Genomic DNA, 20983 nt, shown 5'->3' on the forward strand with positions numbered 1-20983 from the left:
TTCATCTTTTTTTTTATTTTTTATGCCAAACAGTTTTTTTTTTATTTTTTATTTGTTGAAAATCTACTTATCTTTTGATGTTTGTTTTATTAGTTTCTCACTTATTTTATTTTTCTCTTATTTTTAGTTTTTTAAAAAATTTAAAAGTTTATTGTTCTTTTTTTCAAGTTCACCATATTATATCTAAGAAAAACCTCGCTGTTTAAAACTCTGAAACATTATTTGTGACTATGGTTAGAACATTCTATATTAGCGGATATCTAATAAACATAATCAAAGTTTTTTTTTTCATTTTTGTGTTTCAAAGATGGAAAAAGAAAGCTTTTATATATAACTAATTGCGAACCTAATCAAAAGTTGAGAAACAACTGCGTCCTTTTTGTTAACCAGGGATGGAGCCAAAGGGGCGCCGGTGCCTCCCCCAACCCCCCTTTTAAACTAAAAGTGATCCTAGCTCCGCCCTTGTTATTAACTATCAAAATTGTTAGGTGCCCTTTTAATAATATTAAGATCTATGTACTGTATGCATTTTTTTTATTGCCACTAAAATTTTGGATGTTTTTTTTCTCAATTTTCCTCAAAAAGTAGGCCACCTTTGTACAACACCTTATTACAAATAATTCATATAATATAACAAAATATACCATGGCTAACATATTTATCAGCTATTATCTTTAAAGCAAATGATAGGCTACTAAAAAACTCATCTAAGGATGCATAAGAAGGTGTGTTTTGGGAGATCCTTAGTTTAAACAAGTTGAATATCTTAATAATAAAATCCATACTACATGTTAAAAACCATAGATTTAAAGTTAAATGGAGAGAGGTCATCAATAAGAGGTAGGTCTATGATCATACCAGATCCTTTGGATATGGCTGCTCTGGATTTGGTAGAGAGGCTGTTAATACACAGCTCCATTGGATCTCTGACCTGCACAATGCTGTTATCGTTGGTATGGTTTCCTGTCACTTTGCTTATTCATATGGCATATAAGACGATACACATTGATAAATATCGGCTCGTGTGCTCCTTTTTTATCTTTTGAATTAAAAAATAATCTAAAATAATTCAAATTGATTGACGAAAAATGAGATAAACTGATGTTGGCCCTGTATTGTATCGGCAAGTGCCCAATATAACACATATGGACTGGTACAAGCTGACGTTAACAACATTTAGACTCAAGGGCAAAGCTAAACACTGGAGTGTGAATGTGGGCAACTGCTAGGGGCTGACCTGTGTTGGACTTGGGAAGTATATGAATAGGTTTCGTGTATAACGTTTCTTACATATCCAACTTAGCTTTGTTGCTATTTAACATACTTTGATTGTATATAAAACTATGAAATATTTAACATACTTTGATTGTATATAAAACTATGAAAAAGATTAAGTATCATATCATTTTACATCAAAATTTAACTTTTTTAAACTTTAAGATTTTATTTTTGTGCCAATGTGTTAATTATGTGTCTTTCATGTGAGGGAAAGGTTAACAACCCACCACTTGAAAAAGAGGTTCGAAGGTCTCATCATTTTCAGGCATTTGGGGTTTTGGACTGTGTCAATGCCTAGTGAGCAGCGAGACCCTTCAACACTAGAGAACACCGCATCTTTTCCAGCGAAAGGAATAACAGCAATAGAAATCTAATCAGGAACTTGCTGTCTACATATCTCAACCAAACCAACTATGCCACGGCCATTGAATCATTATGTGGTTTTGTTATTTGCCCAAATGTTTCTTGAATTTTAAATTGTTGTGGGTATAGTCTCCTTGGGATCTGATACTGCACTGGGGAGCACAAATGTGTCCGAAAACCGATTAGATACGGCAGAAACTGAACAATTTTCATTCGATCAACTATAAACCAAAGAGAGGTTCAAATCAGATTAATTGTTCTAATCTTGGATGAATATCCCCATCTGATGGTTAGCGTTTAAATACTGAGACCACTTGATATGAGAGAGAGAGAAAGAGATGCAGATTCTTAGCTTTGAAGCGTGCACGGAACACGGTGGCGAGGCCCACTTTGAGATTCATAAAACAGCAAGCAAGGGCTTAGATTCGAAGAATCCATTTGCAAGTAAGACGATGACATCTTTCTTAATTGAATGAATCTCTTCTGCGGGTCCCCATGTGACGAACGACGACCTCCTTCAATCATTTGCCGAAAGAACCCAAGCTCGAAAGCAATAAGAAAGAATCCTGGCAATCAAATGTAAGCAGAACAAATGGGGAGTGCGTATTTCTTCTTCTTTTCATGTCGCTAAATCCTACCTGACATGGTTCTCGATTAATTCGTTCTCTCCACCTGGAAGTAACGATTGCAACTGATGGTTCTTTATTGGGCTCCCAATAACCATGATTGATTCGGAAAAGAACTGGCTGGCGATTATTATTGGCTTTGGGATTGCTTTGGCGTTCATCGTGTCTGTAGGAGCTCGATTGATCTGCAGGACAATCGAGGCACGGATGGAGCAGCAGAGAAGTTTGCAACGAAGTGTGGAGTTGGTAAATATAGTTCCTGATTTGGCTTCTTCGTTTTGGTTTACTTCGCTTATTTTGGTCTGCAACTGATTATGAGATTCAAATTAGGCCATATATCAAGGGCAATGCGCTTCTTGGTCCCTTGTGCTTCTCCTCGCCACCTAAGCATGGTCCTGATGTTTGCTTTTTCTTTCAACTTCCGAACGCCCTTTATGGGAGTTGATCTGAGTTCATGACGTCATTAACAGTAGTTATTGCTATTTGGAGGAGGATTGTTTCCTAGTCGATTTCTTTTAGCTAAGCTGTAATTGTAACCTGTTTGTTGCAAGGAGTTTGATTTGCCTCCTGCTTCATATTCTTCAAGGTGGCAGAAGCTTTTACAAAAAATCTTGCATAAGTTGCTCGGAGAAAATAAGCAAAACCAGGCGTGGTTCTGATAAATCATACTTTTGGTTGGTTAGGTCCACATGTCCTCTTGAGTAGTATTTTTACTTGTAAAAGGCTTTTCCGGTTCATATTTTGGGTCTTGGACTTCTCCTCTAATGCTGCAGTTGTTGACTAATGGTAAAAGGCCAAAGAGAATCCTATGCTGTAATGAGAAATATAGAGCTTTCTTCTGTAACGAGGACACACAAGGAGAATTCTGTGGAAGTTGGTCGCTACTTGCCTATATAACATTATAACGTCTATTTCACGAAGTTGATTTTTTGGCAGTTTTCCTTTGCTTTTGTGGAGAGTTTCTTTCTTTAAGATAAGTAAGATAAGTTTGTTCTTTCTTTTCTTGATCTGTTTTTCGTGCTCCTCTGCTTCTATCCAGTCTTTCGTTTCGCAGGCTTCTGGTGTTGGTGGTGCCTATGTGAGATTTTAGAGTATTTGGGATTTAACTCAACGTATCTTATGATGTGTTCATTATACGAGAAAAATCTCTTCAGAGTTTTTAGTTTCTTCCCGGCAACTAAGAGAGGAGCATGTATCACAATATAAATGCAGGATGCCGGCCGATTTTGTTTACCTGGCAAAATAGATTTGATGAAGACGTACATAAATAACTAGATCCTGTTCTTCCTCCAATAATTCCTTTTTCACCTTACTGTTGAGAATACTTTCTTTTTATGATTCAGTCTTTCTGATTAATGTGTAGCGTGATTTTTGTGTATTCTTTGGTTTTGAGAGCCGTCACTATCTCCAAATTAATCGTAATCCAAAACCTTGTCAACAGAGGAGTACTGTTCATGAAGTGGAACAAATTGTTATTACAACTGTTCCTACAACCAAGTTCAACAGTGATGATTTCTCTTCTGAAGAAGATGCCCAGTAAGTGTTTTTTTTTCTCTTTTTTTGTTTACGCTAGATACTTTCTTCAGGTTTGTTTTCTGGTCTCTTTGTCGTCTTTAAGATGAGGCATCTAGAGCCCCTCTGTCAGTTCTCGAAGAGAGCAAGCTTGCTTCATTGATTGTCTAATTAATTCCGTTCACTGATCAGGTTAACTAAATGCTTTCAATCATCATCTTGTCACATGCACATGCAAGGCCATAAGCATGACTCTTTCTACCCATTTTAAGGGGTTGAGTTTGCAGCAGTGAAACAGTAGATTCCATGATATACCCTCATTAATGAACACACACGTCATTAGGATTTAGGAGTTTATGCTTGCTGGTTTGCAGCACGTTACGGACTAACAGCGAAAAAGAAAAGAAAATCTACCCGCACAACCATCCGGTTTCTTTCATATAGACAGTAAGAAAGTGAACAATCTATACTGCTGAAATAGAAAAGTTCCATTCATTCCGCTTGTTTTTTTTTTTTGCTGCATATTCAGTAACCTGTGCAGTTTTCCAAGTAAACACAATGAATCAGTAATTAGACAGCTGAAGGCTATAAAATACTCAAGTATTCTCCGTCTTATCTGTTTCTTATAAATATCTCCTGCATCAGGTGTTCCATCTGTTTAGGAGAGTACCAAGAAAGGGACATTTTGAGGTTTATGCCAAAATGTGGCCATGCATTCCACGTCATGTGCATTGACAGGTGGATATTGAAGCAGCGAACTTGTCCCATCTGCCGTTTATCGCTGCAGGACATTTATGATGTGCAGGATTCAACATTTCCAAGATTGGATATGGCTATCCATGCAGAAACTCCACCCACACAACTACAATTGCTAGGAGCTTAGAGCAGGATGGATGCTAACTGGCAATCATTTGATTTTAATGTTTGGAGCCAGGGGATATAAGTAGCACCGACGAAGATGGCAAGTGCTTTGGTTCTGATATAACGTACGCATACTATACTCGATGTGGAGTTATTATGATGTAAGAACTGTAGATCTTACTGTACAGTTACTTATTAGTGTCTGACCAATTGGATGTTTGGGGTGGATTCTATTTGCAGTCAAGGTGAACATGATGTGACCAGCAGATTCTGTAAATCTATACAGTTGTTGATTTGTTATTTAGAAAACTAAAACTTCTGATAGAAAAAGTAAGGAAATTTCATGGCCACCTCTTTGTACTGAATTTTGTGGAAGTTACTGTCATTTCAAATTAGAGAAAGTCCAAAGTACGCATTAGCTTACGCGCACCTCTCTTCGAACGAATAATCTGGCATCTGCCTGCAAAACCTTCAAAAAGTTCTGGTCCTGACAATTGATGGACACATATGAACAAGTAATGTGAAGCTATCTTTCCTCCTTTTTTCACTTTTCCAATTAGCAAAAAAGGAAGGGTCTGGATCTGCATGGCTCTATATCTGAATCTGTGATGCATCTGCACATTTAATCGGGCGTGTTCAGGTCCGAGTCGGTATCAAATAATGACACTCTTAGTCTTCGAATTGTTGTATTTGTGAACGGTAAACTATATGCCACATCAGTGTATTTGCATATCTAGACGAATCAAGAATTAGTGGGATTCGGGTTTCCTTCTTGGATTATGTTGGACCACAAAATAAACCACAGACCGACCTGATAAATGCAAATTAAGAGGCAACTTGGACATATAACCAAATCCGGGCAGATATGCCGGTGGAGTTCTAACTTAAACCTGCTCATGAAAACTCAAATGGTATTTGGATCAAAATTTCCAAGCCCATACCTGGGTAGTCAAGCTTCGAGGGAGTGGTTACCCAATACATACTTGGACCGTTTCAGAATTCTACATCTGGCTGTCCTCAACTTTTTATTTTCTCTTCTCTGGCTTGAGAATCAAATAGTTCTATATGATATGTTCTGTGTAGATGAGGGTCTTGGATCTTATATTGCAAGTGAATATATATGTTAGATGTTGGTATGCCTACGGTCAGGATGGTGCAAAGAAAACTTCAATTTGCCAATTCCACATTAGATGACCACCCTCACTAGTAAAACCAAAGTTATCGGAATGTGAAATAAAATATGCGAAGCGATAGCAGAGGTTGAAATTTATTGCAGATTGGGAAGAACAGGATATAGACTAAATTGGATAAGCAGTAACCATAATCTGTTTTTCGCCTAAAGACAAAGGCAAAGCTCGGACTTCAACTATTGAAGAGCAGCAACAAGATATCTTAGGTGGAGTTAAACTTACCATGTGATTTCTCCAAGATTCACATCAGAAGGATTTGATTCCATTCGAGTTTGCTCTATCAATTTCGTTAAAGTATTTTTATATTGGTCACGGATTTTAGCCGCGTTATGGGGTCGCTCTGGCTCGCGGTTCCGGCTACATGGGAGCCGACATTTGCAAATGGCCGTACTCAATCAAGGGGATATCAAACGGTAAAGGCGAGAGGCGGTGAGGGGCTGTCGAAAGGATGATGGGACACGCGGGGCTGCTCCCTCCTCTCTCATCGTGCTTCCCTTTTACTCGGCTCCCCCTTCGGTCGAGACCGACCACCATTCTCTTCAAACCAGTAGCAAGTAAGCTTCCTCGTTCATCATCTTTCCTCAGGTTGAAGCTAGGACGCGCATGACGGATTTGAGATGGCAGCGGCGGATTTCAGCAATGACCCAGTTCGGGAGTGGATACTTACCGAAGGGAAAGCAACGAAGATCACGCGGATCAGTTCTGTTGGTGGTGGGTGCATCAATCTTGCTAATCGTTACGATACCGATGTCCGGTCATTTTTTGTCAAGACCAACAGGTGAGCTTTCGTGCTTCCTTGTATGATTTGCTGCAGATGGCTTTTGGGGTTTGATTTTCTGGTTCTTGGGGAGTTGGTTTTCAGTTTGGAAGTAGACAAAATCATTCAAGTGAACGCCTATCTCGGTTCCCTTTCCAAAACACGCAAGCAAGAGAAGATGGAGCGACCAATTTCATGTTAGAAATGTAATTGTTTCACAATGTTTGTGCATCGTCCCTTTGCATGGCGCTTTTGAGTTTACCTTGGTGGAGGTGGCATTCTAGTTACTTCAATTATCCAGCATATTTGCGTTTGTTTATGCTCTATCTTTTGCAATCATTTGTGAAGCGTATCCTCTAATGGACGTCCGTAGGTTGGGGATCCTAGGGCCAGCAGCCTGTTTAGTCCACTTTTCTGGCTTTCCTGATACCCTGATGACTGATTTTGGAGTCCCCGTGGACTATTGTAGTTAGTGCTTGTTATTAATAAAAGTTTGTCGTCTCCTCTAAGGAACATAATGCTCCTGTCTGAAACTGCTCATAGTTAATCGTCATGAATTGTCAACGAGACATCTTTTTCTATTTGATTGATTCTCTGCCTTTTTCTTCCTATGCTTCACTCTTCTGTATGGTGTTCCTAAGGTGCTGTTGATGTTAGCGATGCAGAATAGCGCATTCAATTCATGCCGTCGGAGATTTATCATGAATTCTATTGGTTTCAAATTGTTGTAACCTGCAAACAGAAATTTCTATTGCTATGTATGTGTACCAGAAGCATTGGGCCCGAGATGTTTGAAGGCGAAGCTTTAGGACTTAGTTTGATGTACGAGACAAAGTCTATTCGCGTGCCTCGTCCTTTCAAGGTGGAAGATTCTACAATCAAATTTATGACATGCGTTCTATTCTAGAATCCTGTTAGGTGGATAGCGTGCTGTATATTCATTAATAACTGTAGTTTTTAATTTTATGGAGGTTGGTTCACTACCACGAGGAGGTTCCTTCATCATTATGGAATTTATAGAATTCGGGCCGTCTAGAGGAGACCAGGTGACATTCATTTTTTATCCTTGGCCTAGTCATGCGCATCTCAGTTTTAACCTGTTCTAGCGTGCAGGCGATGCTGGGTAGGAAGCTTGCTGAAATGCATAAAGCTAGCAAATCTGATAAAGGATTTGGATTTCCTGTTAACAATACAATTGGCAGGTGCAATTGAGTTATCTGCTACAGCACCAGTTCTGATATTAGTTTTCGATTCAGATGTCCTATGTATTTATGGAGTCTGCAGAAGTTAAATCATGTTAGAAGTCTTTAGTTTTTCCGTTGGCTCAGATGGAAATTCTTTTTTGTCTAGATGTAAATTGTACCGGCATACTTTGATTCACCTCTCTGGACTTTGTCATCTGATGGTTTCTTTGGTTTAACTAATTTAACTATGTTCATGTATACTTTCTGCAGTACACCTCAAATAAACACTTGGTCCACAGATTGGGTCCAATTTTATGCTGAGCATAGATTGGGCTACCAATTAAACTTGGCTTTACAACAGTACGGGGATTCTGCGATCCATGAAAAAGGTGCATCATTCTTAAGCATAGTTGAAAGCTAAGTATCATCGATATTCTTTATTAATGCATGCCTTCTACTCAATTGTGGAAAAAAGTGATTTATGGGGTTAGTACTTAGTATTGATGCTGTTCATCTTTGAAGTTGGTGCATTATGTTATGGAACTCGTTGAGCTTATTTTTCTCTGTGGAGCAAGTGGAAATATCTAATGTGCATACGTTCTGAAACTAGTATATGCGTTCTGTATTTGGGGAATTTCATTCTGAGTAATCTACTTTTTCAATTATTCAACCATTTTATTTATTTTATTATAGAAAAGCGAATATATGAAACGGGTGAACTGAGTCAACTGACTCTTTCAATATGGCAGGACAAAGGCTAATAAATAATATGCACAAACTGTTTGAAGATGTTGTGATTGAACCGTGTTTGCTTCACGGAGACCTGTGGAGTGGGAATATTAGCTCTGACAAGAATGGTGAACCTGTTATACTGGATCCAGCTTGCTACTGTAAGTTATGATCGCCTCCCTCCCCCTTATTTTTTTCTTTTTTCTTCGCAAGTTTCTTGTTCTGGTTTTCTCAGTCACAACACTTCAGAAAATATTGTGCAATTGCTTTTCCCATCCTACTGCACCAGCTCATTGCCAGCAAGAAAGAGCATCTTGATTATATTGTTTATTGTCTTTGGGCTCCTTGTTTTAAATTGTCCTGTTTTTCAGAAACTCCCAACTAAAGTTTCCTATGCTTGGGATGAATTATCTAAAAGGCAGGCTTGTATTATTAGGCAACTCGAAAGCATATGCCATAGATAAGTAAGACTAGGCTAAGATTATACTGAAAAATATCATTCTTAAGGATGTCTTTCATGATTTCTTAAGAGTTTTTCCTTAATCTCGTTTCTTTTGTGGAAATCTTGAAAGTCTTAAAAAAACTTAAGTATAAAGTGCACTAGAAAAGATTGGAGTTTTCTACTCCTTTTCTTCCAAAAAACAATGCCAACATTCATGTTTTTTAAATTATAAAAAATAAATATAAGTTAAAATATATATATTTGGAAAGGAAAGGGAAAGACGCTGATATTTTTTGTGGTATGGCGATATTATTCTGCGTAGCTTCAAAATGTTTAAAATTTCGTGATATTTTTAAAGTTGTCGTGTTTGGACTCTGTAAAGATCATCCGTCAGTTGTCCCAAATTCACAGCCAAAAAACTGTGGATTCTGTGCATTTTGTTCTTGCGCCGGAAACTTTTATTTGTCATCAAAACTGAGGCTCATCCAAGAGCATATAATTACTGTAGTGACGACCTTCTCTATTCTTATAGATTAACATTTTCCTGTCCGATCTTGCATTATGTTAAAAATCAAAATCCATACTGACATGGCCGCTTCTTGTGTAGATGGCCATAATGAGGCTGAATTTGGGATGTCATGGTGCGCAGGATTTACTAGTTCCTTCTACAATGCGTATTTCGAGGTATTAGTAGTTTCTCTTATCAGTTTGCCTGCGACAATGACACGCAGAAGGTTTATGCAAGTTTATTTTCAGCCTACAGATTGAATGATTATGCAAGGCTACTGATGAAAAAATTGAAATTTTGGCTTGACACTTCCAATGAACTTTCTCTCCTTTTTATTTTTTGGTTGGTGGGTGATGGTAACCATTTCTGGTTGTAATTGTTTCTGTGCAGGTAATGCCAAAGCATCCGGGCCACGAGCAGAGAAGGGATCTGTATTTGTTGTATCATTACTTGAACCACTACAATCTGTTTGGTTCTGGTTATCGTTCCTCCTGCATGTCTATAATTGACAATTACCTGCGTGCTCTGAAAGCATAAGTGTTGTCTTCTTATCCTTGTGATTACCTTTCATGGTTCTTTCTGGTACATGAGCCAAACCACCAGCTCGGTTTGATTTGTATAATGAAAGGAGAGGAGGAGGAGGAGAAGGAAATCATTCAATAGTCTAGTCATTAGAGGTATGGCGATACCTTGAAGAAGTTAAAACTTCCCTCTCTTTAGGGTTCGAGACTTAAGTGGGGGATGTTCGACAGACTGAAAGGCGAGATGCCACAGATTCTAGACTGAAAGGCGAGATGCCACAGATTCTAGACTGAAAGGTGAGATGCCACACAGATTCTAAACTGGTGGGCAGACTCGCTAAATGGGATGTTCGACCTGGGACTTTCCATCCAACAACAAAGGAAGCATCACCTAAATTAGCTGTCCTGCGTTCATAAACGTGAACGTACATTCAAATTTATACTGGAAGTTTTTTCATGAATTTCGTTACCGGTGAAAGTCTAAGTCAATCAACCCGGACTGCAGAAAATGATTCTGATAGAAGATGAGATTTCTTATAATGTGATACCTTGTCTACTCCTCGCAAACTATAATACAAATACTTGAAACTAATACAAATACTTGAAACTGTAGCCATGCATTTGGCTGGTCCAACGTGCAGTCCAACCTCAGCAGCGTCTACCAATGAGCCATCAAGTAGGTCAGCCGAGTTCTGCGTCACGAATAGATTCCAGAATGCATCTAGCCTTCGACATGGTCATCCCAATTCTTCAGCATTCCAAAAGCTGATGTGTTTCACTCTCTGGCAGATGCAGGATATCAGCTTACAATAAAGAGAGTATGTTTCATCTTTGGCCACTTTGTAGTTTATCTGGTCATGACTTGCAGTGTAATATCCGTTGGTTCAAGAAGTACATTCTTGCTGAATAACTGTCAGAGCTTTCATAAATAATTTGCAAAATCAGTTCTTCCCTTTAAATAGGAAATTGTGTAACCCCACAAAATCATCCAATGTGAGCTCCTCGGGACGTGACTGCATTGTTCACATCATCACAAAGTGCAAAAAAGTGCCACATGGACGGGTAAAGTAGGTACGAGATGGAAGGACAAGACATGAACCAGACTTACCGTTACAAGAAGGCCAAGATTTTCAAGTGCATTTTCAATCTCAGCAGGCGTGGACAAATGCTGAAGTGATCTTCTTAGCATCTTCCGCTTCCCATTAAATGCAGCATTCACCTGAAAATGGCAATGATAATGATTAAAGCAAACAATAGACGGTTGCAATAGAAAAGAGAACTTCCACAACTACTGGGCTACCTGCAAAGATTAGGACTGACTATTTACAGGTGGGCTGCTACAAGTTCTCTTGATACAGAAAAGTAAGTGCCTGATATTGGTAGATCTTAAATGTAGTCCTATGACCTTCATCGGTTGACTCTAGAATGCTGTCTAAAATGGTCATCTCATGTAATTACTGAGAGGATCATCACCCTTGAAAAACTTGTACGATCCAGACCTCTCTACATGCTTTTGCATTTCGCATAAGGAATCGTGCAGTTCCATGCACCCGTTTCTACATATTATCATCAATAAATTCAAAAAAGTATTGAGAGATAATATCTGAAACTGTCATTCACAATATCACAATAGATACCATTGTGATCATTCAAAATTTTAGCGGCACTTTTCTTGACTGTTAACAAGAAGAACTAAGTCTTTCACACTTTTGCTTAGTTAAAAAGAAGCTGAGAACACACTGGCAATAACCATAGTATCATCCTATTTGAATTTGTGGCAAGAGTTCTAACACATGCATGAGAAGTCAGTCACCCCATGGTTTGTCCACATAACTAAATGAAGAAAATGCAATGAAGCTGAATTTGCTAATCCTTTTCCTTGTGACTGTGTGCACAAACATTTCTTTAATCTTTAGTGTTGATGCTCCCATCGTCATTTCAACTCTGACTGTAGCCGATGTTGACTATTCAATTTCTAAGTTCTATGCTAGCAACTGATGGTAAACAGGTAGACTGAAGAATAATGGGTAAGACCCCTTTGTGTTATTGAAAAAGGGACACTTAATCTGACAGCATACGTATCTTGGTTTGTTATTGCGATCCTACTAGCCAGTCAGAGCCATCTAAAAAGAAAAAAATGTAGCAAAACTATAACTAGTAACTACCATGGAGAAGAAGGTTTTTGTTGACGTGACTTGTGGATAATCTGATGGCTGCTTTAGTTTAAATTTAGCAATAGCTCCATCAACCTGCACATCACAGAAAAAAAAGTCAGCCATATGCATGTGACTGGTCAGTCAGTTATTATATGCTCGATAGTTGGTACCTATGTCACATAGGTACGGGTACGGGTGTGGGTGCTGGTACGGGTGTGGACCATTTTAAAAAACTTGGGTACGGGGGTATGGCCCTACACACACATGCACATATACATATATATGTCAAAAAATTTCAAACAAAATAACATATTTGCACACAATCAACTATCATAGTTAAGTTATTTGACCTCTCAATAAGAAAACGACCATCAATTAGCCAAACGGGTTGCCAACACATTTATCAAATTATCAACACATCGAACCACTCAAAGCTAGAACCGAAAATGGATAATAGACACAAACACAAACATAGAACCAAAAATAGAACACAAAAAACAGATGCAAACAAAGGGAACACAAAAAACAGTCTCAAGATCGCCGATTGTCGTCGATGGCGGCGAAGGTAGGGGTGAAAAATGAAAAAAAAAAATGAAAAATATTGTGGCCGTCGCCGTTCCGCCCCTGCGTTCGCGCCCTTGCCTTCACTGCCGCTACCGTCGCCGGACGTTGCTCGGTAAGAGGAGAACACCCTTAAAAGTTAAAACCTAAAACGAAAACTTGTTTTAAGTTTTAAGGGTTTCGAACTTAAGTTTTTTTTAACGTTAAAATAATTTTAAAAGATAAAATCAAATAATCGTTAAAATAAAAAAACGGACATATTTGGACTCGGTCAACTTTGACCGTGTCTAAAAAGGACGGATACGGCATTTGGTGCGTTGACTGTACCCGTTATGGTCAACGCCCCAAAATAGCGTACCAAGTGCCGTACCCGTACCCGTACCGGTACCGGACAGGTACTCCTCCTTTGGAGGAGTACCCGTGTTACAGAGGTTGGTACACCTATTCAAACTATAGTAACAAGTACTGGGAAGTTTTTCTTTTCCCTGAAAATTTCCCATTTTCACTGCATGAGATTCTCAGTAGTTGATACTGTGATACGATACTGAGAAAGCATGAGAATGGAAAAAAATTAAAATCATATTTTATTTGTAATTAGGATTTTTTGTATATTTTTATATATGAAATATATGCCTGCATTTTTTCCATTTTCACAAGGATTTTTTTTTTATCAAACACATTTCAGTTACACTTTCCCTAAAAAATGATATTACAAACATGAATTGGGCCAATTGGCGGCATATCCTTAAGCAATAATTACTAAAAGATGTGTACAAAATGCAATATCGAAGAAACATTATTGAGAAGTGTCACTACATCATCATTAGGAATAAAATTGGTGCGATTACAGTGGCTTCTTATATTGTCAAATAAATAGAAACACAACTATGAAAAACAGAACATATAAGAGATGGTAAATTATTTTAATTATCGTGTAAAAGTGCTGCTTTTTTCAGACATGCACAAGCAATGTTCTTTAAAATTGGAAAAATGACGGTGCATTCGGCAAAAAACAAAGAAAAGAAAACAAGAAAAAAATTTCAGTCTCCTTTTCCTTTTTTCTTTTATTCCAAATCTAAAATGAGTTTCGTACTCTACATTTTGCAGCCTTCACATACAACTGGCTCTCATAAGAGGTGCAAACATAAAAGTAAAATATGCAACAATAAACTCACATTTGGTTGGGGGAAAAAATTGGTCCTCGAGACTTTAAACTTGTATTCGGGTTCTGAAGCAATTGTACAAGCATGCATCCAATTAGAAAAGGAGCAGATTCCATTACATAAATAATGACGATCAGCAGGATGCACTGAAAATTTATGGAGATGCTTAGGAGGCTCATCAATTGTATCAATTATGATACCTGAATAAAAGTTCACAAAAATATTGACTGGACGGTACTCAGATGTTCGCAAAGAAGCATCAACCAAGCGCAAGGCAGTTTCGTCCTGAAGACAAATAACCCACATTACTGCCTGTCTTAGACTTTTCCAATTAATCTGCTTTGAAGAATATCATAATATGTAGAATCTAGAAATAACTTGCGACATAGAATTCAATTTAGTACACCAACTCTGCCTATTTCACGGTACAAGTTTCTCTGTGTTGGGTAAAAGCACTCACATAATTCAGACTTTTAATGAATATGGTGTGAAAACAGTACCCTTTACGAGTTCCCAACCTATTGGACCTAAAGATAAACAAGTGCACAAAAAATTGCCTGGATTTCCTGGCTCATCAAACCGACGGCCCTCAGGAAATCTTAAATTTATCTGGAGGCTAGTCTGCATTTTATGTATCAGATGATAATCCCCCACCAATGGTCAATTAAGTGTTTAGCATAGCATAAGAGCAGGTTCAGAGAAGCACAGCTGAATATACTTAACCGTCACGATAGCGCTCAGTTTCTCTATACTTCAATTCAAATTTGAGAAACTGGATGATTATGAAACTTGAGCCAGCCCCAGAATTGGTTTAGTCTAGAATTAAAACATTTGGACCAGTTCAAGCTTGATGCTCATTAATCCATCCTGAGCAAGTTGGTGTTCATTAATTATCTGATTTCTCTTCTTATTTTAATAGCCTTCAAGGCTTCAACTATAAAAATGAAATATATACAATTTAAAGATGCACCCTGCGTCATTTAATCACACTTAACATGCTCAAGCTCAAACACCCAAGCATAGGACAATGCTCAATGAGCTTAGGTCAAGCTGCAAACTCGAATTGAAGCTTTAAAGCCCAGCCCAAGCAATAGGATGTTTAAAACTTCCTATGCAATGAAAAATAGTTTATAAGAAATCTAACCTGGAGTAAAAGAACTACTTCTGAAAATATATCACCCATGGGAAGAAGTTGTTTGATCACTTCGGTGCTTATATTAAAAGGGATATTGGAGACAACCTACAAAAAACATTTGCATAATCATCAAAGAGTTAGCAAGCAAAGTGTTCTAGCCAAAGGTGATGCAGGACAACTTGAGGAAGCTTGTCAATCAAGCCAGATCATGGGAAGCTAACAACTGGTGTCTTGAAATGTTAAAATTGTTTATATTAGAGAAAAAAATAGGCGAGTAACAGAGTACTTATACCATTTTTCACTTCTAGCAGCATCAAGCCTATAAAACAGAATTAGTACCCAGAAAAGAACAGTGAAAACAGTGAGCAAATATGGTGGAACATGCAAAATCTTGAAATGGATGTCAAAAAGAAGGAACCTCCAATATTCAATGTTCAACCACTAAGCTCCAGGCTCCAGCAATATAATTCACATATACAATGCTAGTTCATTCACCTGTATCCATGACTCAATTTAAACAATTGGAGTTGCTGAATAGTTTTGTTGTGGAATATTTTTCCAAAGAAAAATACATCAGACTACAGACCTATGTCACATGGACACTAATGAAAGGGCAGCATACTGGTGTCAACAAGGCTGAACACAAGTCAAGGTATGAGACACGGCTTGGACATGACAGACACTTTTTCTTTTTGTATATTCTGTATTTTTTTGATAGATAATCTACATTTTATGAATATGAACAATGAGTATATGTATTTACCCAAAATCTTATGGTACCTGCACCCAAGTTTTTGCGAAAATGCTTCCAACTGGTGTCCACATCTGCACCTGTGTCCACACCTATACCCACACCCATGTGGCATAGCTGCCGATGCTCTATGGTCCAAACTGACAGATGAGGGCTACAAGCCTACAACCAACTGTGAGATAACAACTAGGCGATTATTATACATGACTTTAGCTGCTGAATTTGCTAATTTTGTGAAAGTTTGGTGAGGCTGTGGATCAACCGATGAGGTTTTTCAAGAAAATAATATATTGTCTGGAATTTCTCAGTATGATTATTAAAAATATATTCATCTAAAGGATTTTATAGTTTCACCATATGACTTAAATGTTGCACAATGTATAAGCTTGGTCATCAGACCCAATTTCTATTCAGGATGAGGAAAGGTGCAAATACCAGCTAATTTCGCCACAAAAGTTGGAATGAATTGTATGTTTTCTACCAAGTAGTGAACTGATAGGCAGCAAGGACCTGTTATTTACCACAAGAAGGATTTTTCTTTCATCTGGCTATAATCATATGCTTCTCTTCCATAAACTCCCTTTTTATTTTTCTTTACCAATTAGTTAAAAAAGAGCATGCTCTCTCATTGTAAAAGGATAGCCTTCTCTTATGGTTGATTTTCTATCATGGAAAAGCAATGTTTCTTCCTGAAAGACAGTCATTTGGCATTGTATCATTAGCTCTAGAAGGCAGATTCTTTTTTAGTAGTTTTAAAACCTAATTTCTAATAAAAAAGGTGTTTTAGTCCAGATAACAACAGCTAATTTCCTTCAATACACTTAACCACAAAAGGGTGTCAATTTATGGACATGGACTTACAGCCATCTCAGCTCTAACATTGTATGACTTAAATGTGGGCTTCTTTGTCTTTCACCTTGTTGCTGTTGGTCACTGTTCATTTCAGTTCTCTTATACAAAATATGACAGCACTGATGGTCCGCTACTCTTCATCCGTACCAGGAATAGACAGTACAAAATAATGATTACAAATAAAGGATGCACCTGCAAGTTGGAGGAATAAAAGAAGAAAAAGCTACTCAGAAACGGACTCATGGAAGTCTCACTTTTGCATATCCTGAACCTTCCTTTGATGTTTTCTCCAGTAAAGATTCCATGTGAGAACGAATATGACACCTGGTGAAGTCCTCTTGCAAAACCTACAAGCAGGAGTACATGGATAACTTAGAAGGAGAAATGCATCATCCTTTCACTGCTATAGTGGCAAAACTACAATCCATGAACAAAGAAATAGCAAGACAAATCCAAGGAAAGATATTCCCATTCAATAGTGAAAAGATATTCCCAGTCTACTGTGTTAAACTCAGGGAACAGATGTGCCAAACTGAACAGGTTCAACAGGCAACCTGTGAGTTGAGGTGTGTCTTGAAAAAAGGAACTAAATGTCCATTTAAATTACTTTCGAAATTTGGGAGATCAGTAACCTACTACAATAAAGTACTGCAGGTAAAGCACTGAAAAAAAGAAGCAATTTTGGAAGTTTCATGTAGCGCTCAGCAAGGCAATTGAGTTGAATGGAAATGTCCAAGACCTGAATAATACAAGTTTAAAGTTTAAACCATAACCTCCTTTAATACTTTCTCATATTCTTAGTACTTCAAACAGAATCACATACTTGCAATTTAAATGTCAAGGCAGAACCCCATCTTCCCAAATATATGTTCATGTTTTCTTCCTTGTAACATAAATTAATTTTGTATCTAAACTTTTGCTTTAATTCTTCCAGAGCTTCCTGATCTGTCTTAACTCTAAACTGTTGGCCTCAAAAGACTATGGCCCCTCTAATATAGGAGACTTTATGATCCAGAAACATGTTTTTCTGAAGACTTTAAATAAAAATAAAATTAATTACAAAAAGGGGGAACTGAAACAAACTTTATCAGGAATTAAAAATAGACTTTGATTAAGACTTCATAAGAAGTTAGAAATAAGTCACTAAATATTAAATATATGAAAACAAAAAATACGTAGATAAATTTTTACCATAACATGGCCCATATCTCCAAATCTTTCTCTAACATGCATGGCCATATGAGGATCCTGCATACCCCAAAAAGAAGGGAACGTCAAATGTTGTACAATAAAGTAAGAACAAAAAAAAAATGGCAATTATAAGTACAAGATGAAATGGTCTCAAGTTAAGATGACTAGAAAAAAATTCTGAACTGACTTACAATTGCAAAATAAAATAAAACTCTTGTGATCCACAAAATTACATAATCTGATGAAACAAAGCAACACATAGCCTTGGAAAATCATGGACAAAAGGAAGAAATATGCCCCACTAAAATGTTCAAAATTGACAGTCTTGGGACTCCAAAGCAACCAAGATTATGTCTGTTTTTCACTTATCCTAAGAAGATTTTTGACACCAGATGCATCTTCCAAGGAGCATCAACCAAATAATTTGATGAAAACAAACATTGAACCTCAAGGAAAAATCCCATAAACATAGTGTTGTTAGACACAGACTCCTTAAAATGTATTATCATTTCAAAAGCACTAAGATAGAGGCCAAGCACATACATGCTAAGTCTAAGATCTATTTCTTCCTGTATAGTGGCTCTTACTATAGCCGTAGTAGACTCAAATAAAAATCAGAAAGCATGAATTCATGCTCTTATGTGATAAAAAGGAAAAGTTCCATGTTTAAAGCAATACCTTTTCGATTGCAATAACTTTTGCACCTACATTTACAAGAATATTTGTTAAAGAACCTGTTCCAGGTCCTATCTCTAATACCACATCCCCACCCTTTACTTCAGCCAGATTTACAAGTTGTTCATTGATGGTGGAATTCAACATGTAATGCTGCATTAACAAAATTTCAGTATCAGACCATACTGATGAAAATGAAACAGGTTCCCATGTATCGATATAATGTGTATAAGTATAGATGTTAATTCAGAAGCAGAACCACGCAAAAAAAGGGCATGTTCAGCTTCATCAAATAGAAGGAGAGCAAGGCATCAGTATCGACAGCATCAAGTTTCTCGACCCATTTGTTGGTGTTACTATAGAGTATACACTTGGGAAAAAAGTATGCTCTATGCACACTGGTACATGAAAAGCTGCTACCTGATTGTATAGCCTATAATGTGTATACCAGGAATATCATAATATATTTTGAATGACGCAAGTTAAACGTTGCCTCTGTTAAGCACGGGATGATCTCTATCACCAGCCAAGGTTAAGGCGCAATAAAGGGATTATGAAAGCTTTTATGTTTAAATACTGAATAATATTGATATGAAGATTGAGTTAGGAACATCAGTAAGCAGACGGATCGAAAAAAGGACACATCTTTCTTCCTTGAAAACAATGAAAGTGCCTAAATTATTTATGCAAGACATTATAAAGCATTTGCGGCTTGTGATGCACCCGCGGGGACGTGAAAACAAGTTTAAAGCCCTCTAACCAGAATTAACACACCAGAGAAAATCATACAGGCCTCGCGAAAGCTACTAAACTAATGTGTATAAACATTATGTTCTAAAAACATCTGAATGCTCGGTAGGCTAATAGTTCATTACATACTCTGTAATTTCACATGCCACGAGTTAGTAAACATTACACGGCGCGTTTGAGCACTGTAAAAAGTCTTAATAAAAAAAAATGTGCGCCCATTATTTCATAGGAAAGACAGAGAACAAGAGGTTCACACTGCGATTCGACCTTTACTGTGCCGACATAAACACATGATAAACGCTGAATATGGGGGAAAAGAAAAAAAGAAAGGTGGATTTCAACAAGAGCTGTTGTAGCTCCTAGAAGTGATATGGCACCGATTGGTTCCCTTTGTCCTCCCAAAGCTTATACAACTAAGGACCTACCTTGCAAACAGTTCCACTATTGTCAGAAAAACTGCAGCACAGGGAAGATGTATAACACATGGAAACACGCCAATGAGCAGAACCCAGGAAAGAGAAACGTGCTAACAGCTCAAAAGAAGTTACAGAAAGATCAAACCATACCTGGCCAAGGGACCTTCTGGGGGTACGGCCTCTGGCCTTAAGAGCTCTGAGAGTAGCGTGATAGTCGTCGTCTCTGTTGCTTCCAACCACGTAAAAGCTTGTCCTGCTTGGTTTATAAGGAAGACCACAAGAACCCCATTTGTGGACTGGCAATTGTACTGTGTGAGCGAGAGAAACCATCTTCGTTTAGCAAACTCCCAACAACGACAAGTTATTCTGCATGTGTAGGAGGCCGGCATGGAAGAATTCAGACTTAAATGGGGACTTGCGAGTTCGGAGGCAAGGCCGAAGAGCGGGTAGGATATCGATAAAGGGGTGATCTGGTAACCACGAATGACCGAAATATCCCTGTGAAATCAGAAACGGCAAGAAAAGAATGCGGCAGATTAATTATAGCGCACTGCCAATCGCGTTCTGAAATTTTTATAGTTCTTAGGGCGCGGCGCATATCAGTAATTCAGTGTCGGCTTCCATCTCAAACTTGTCCACAGACCGGTCGATACGCATCTGATGTATCGAGCCACATAGGCCCGATAAAATTATCGGCCGACTCGCCTTTCTTGTCATTTTGGTCTTCTTCCATAGTTTAGTTAGTCAGACAGGGGTCAGCGAATGTTCAAACATCAATTCTATTTTTGTGGGCAAAACTCCTTTATTTAGATTCCTGTAGGCAATACTCCTTTGGACTACAACTTATAGATACACAACACTCTAATTGAGAGGTGTTCATCTCCCTACCCAAGACTCCATGCAACCCTGCATCCCGAGAATAGGGAGAAAGGAAAGAGTTGCTTCAATTTGTTTTTCCGAAGGATGTATTTGGTACTTGTGACGGTGGTCAAGGCCTTGAGCATGTTCATATGTTCAGCCGCTCGGCTCCAGGGTTGTTTACTGCGTACAGATTGATATAGATTGCTTATTCGATTGGCCAGTTCAGTTGATATGATTTTGTCGAGGGACCGGACTGAACTTTGATGATAAGGCGCTGGACACCGTTCCCATTCAAATGATAGAGAAATAAAAAAGCACCAGCAACTACGGGCTGCTCAGGATAAAAACAAGAGAAAAAATGATCCATTCAGTGAAGAATTGGATGCCACCGCCACCGGAAGATACCTGCAACAATCAGCAAATGTGTCGCACGATTTGCTCAATTAGTAAGCAGTAACCAGCACCCAAGTCGCGCACAGTGCAGCCCGAATGAAGCTCACT

General features: G+C 38.0%; 3 protein-coding genes across 5 annotated transcripts; 2 read left to right on the plus strand and 1 right to left on the minus strand.

Annotated features, from left to right (window-relative positions):
• Positions 1-2163: 2163 nt before the first annotated feature.
• LOC116261013 (RING-H2 finger protein ATL64-like) lies at positions 2164-4984 on the plus strand. Its single transcript, XM_031639586.2, has 3 exons — positions 2164-2513; positions 3709-3803; positions 4425-4984. The coding sequence occupies exons 1-3, from the start codon at positions 2364-2366 to the stop codon at positions 4660-4662; spliced, it is 483 nt and encodes a 160-aa protein (XP_031495446.1). The 5' UTR covers positions 2164-2363; the 3' UTR covers positions 4663-4984.
• Positions 4985-6176: 1192 nt separating this feature from the next.
• On the plus strand, positions 6177-10001 carry LOC116260785 (protein-ribulosamine 3-kinase, chloroplastic). Its single transcript, XM_031639270.2, has 9 exons — positions 6177-6384; positions 6455-6608; positions 7359-7449; positions 7559-7633; positions 7701-7789; positions 8042-8160; positions 8521-8661; positions 9550-9626; positions 9841-10001. The coding sequence occupies exons 1-9, from the start codon at positions 6279-6281 to the stop codon at positions 9985-9987; spliced, it is 999 nt and encodes a 332-aa protein (XP_031495130.1). The 5' UTR covers positions 6177-6278; the 3' UTR covers positions 9988-10001.
• Positions 10002-10452: 451 nt separating this feature from the next.
• Positions 10453-20163, minus strand: LOC116260786 (ribosomal RNA small subunit methyltransferase, chloroplastic). Of its 3 annotated transcripts, none has more exons than XM_031639272.2 (10): positions 19772-20159; positions 18459-18608; positions 17781-17837; positions 16844-16936; positions 14996-15091; positions 14052-14136; positions 13864-13916; positions 12137-12220; positions 11080-11190; positions 10453-10984 (listed from the first exon to the last, which is right to left on the minus strand). In XM_031639272.2, the coding sequence occupies exons 1-10, from the start codon at positions 19949-19951 to the stop codon at positions 10913-10915; spliced, it is 981 nt and encodes a 326-aa protein (XP_031495132.1). In that variant the 5' UTR covers positions 19952-20159; the 3' UTR covers positions 10453-10912. The 3 variants fall into 3 exon arrangements, 2 of the variants coding, with proteins under 2 accessions (XP_031495132.1, XP_049935557.1); XR_007574265.1 differs by lacking the exon at positions 10453-10984 and adding an exon at positions 12298-12381 and having other exon boundaries at positions 11139-11190; positions 19772-20163; XM_050079600.1 differs by lacking the exon at positions 18459-18608 and having other exon boundaries at positions 19772-20160.
• Positions 20164-20983: the final 820 nt, after the last annotated feature.

This window comes from Nymphaea colorata, chromosome 9 (genome assembly GCF_008831285.2).
Source record: "Nymphaea colorata isolate Beijing-Zhang1983 chromosome 9, ASM883128v2, whole genome shotgun sequence".
NCBI lineage: Eukaryota > Viridiplantae > Streptophyta > Magnoliopsida > Nymphaeales > Nymphaeaceae > Nymphaea > Nymphaea colorata.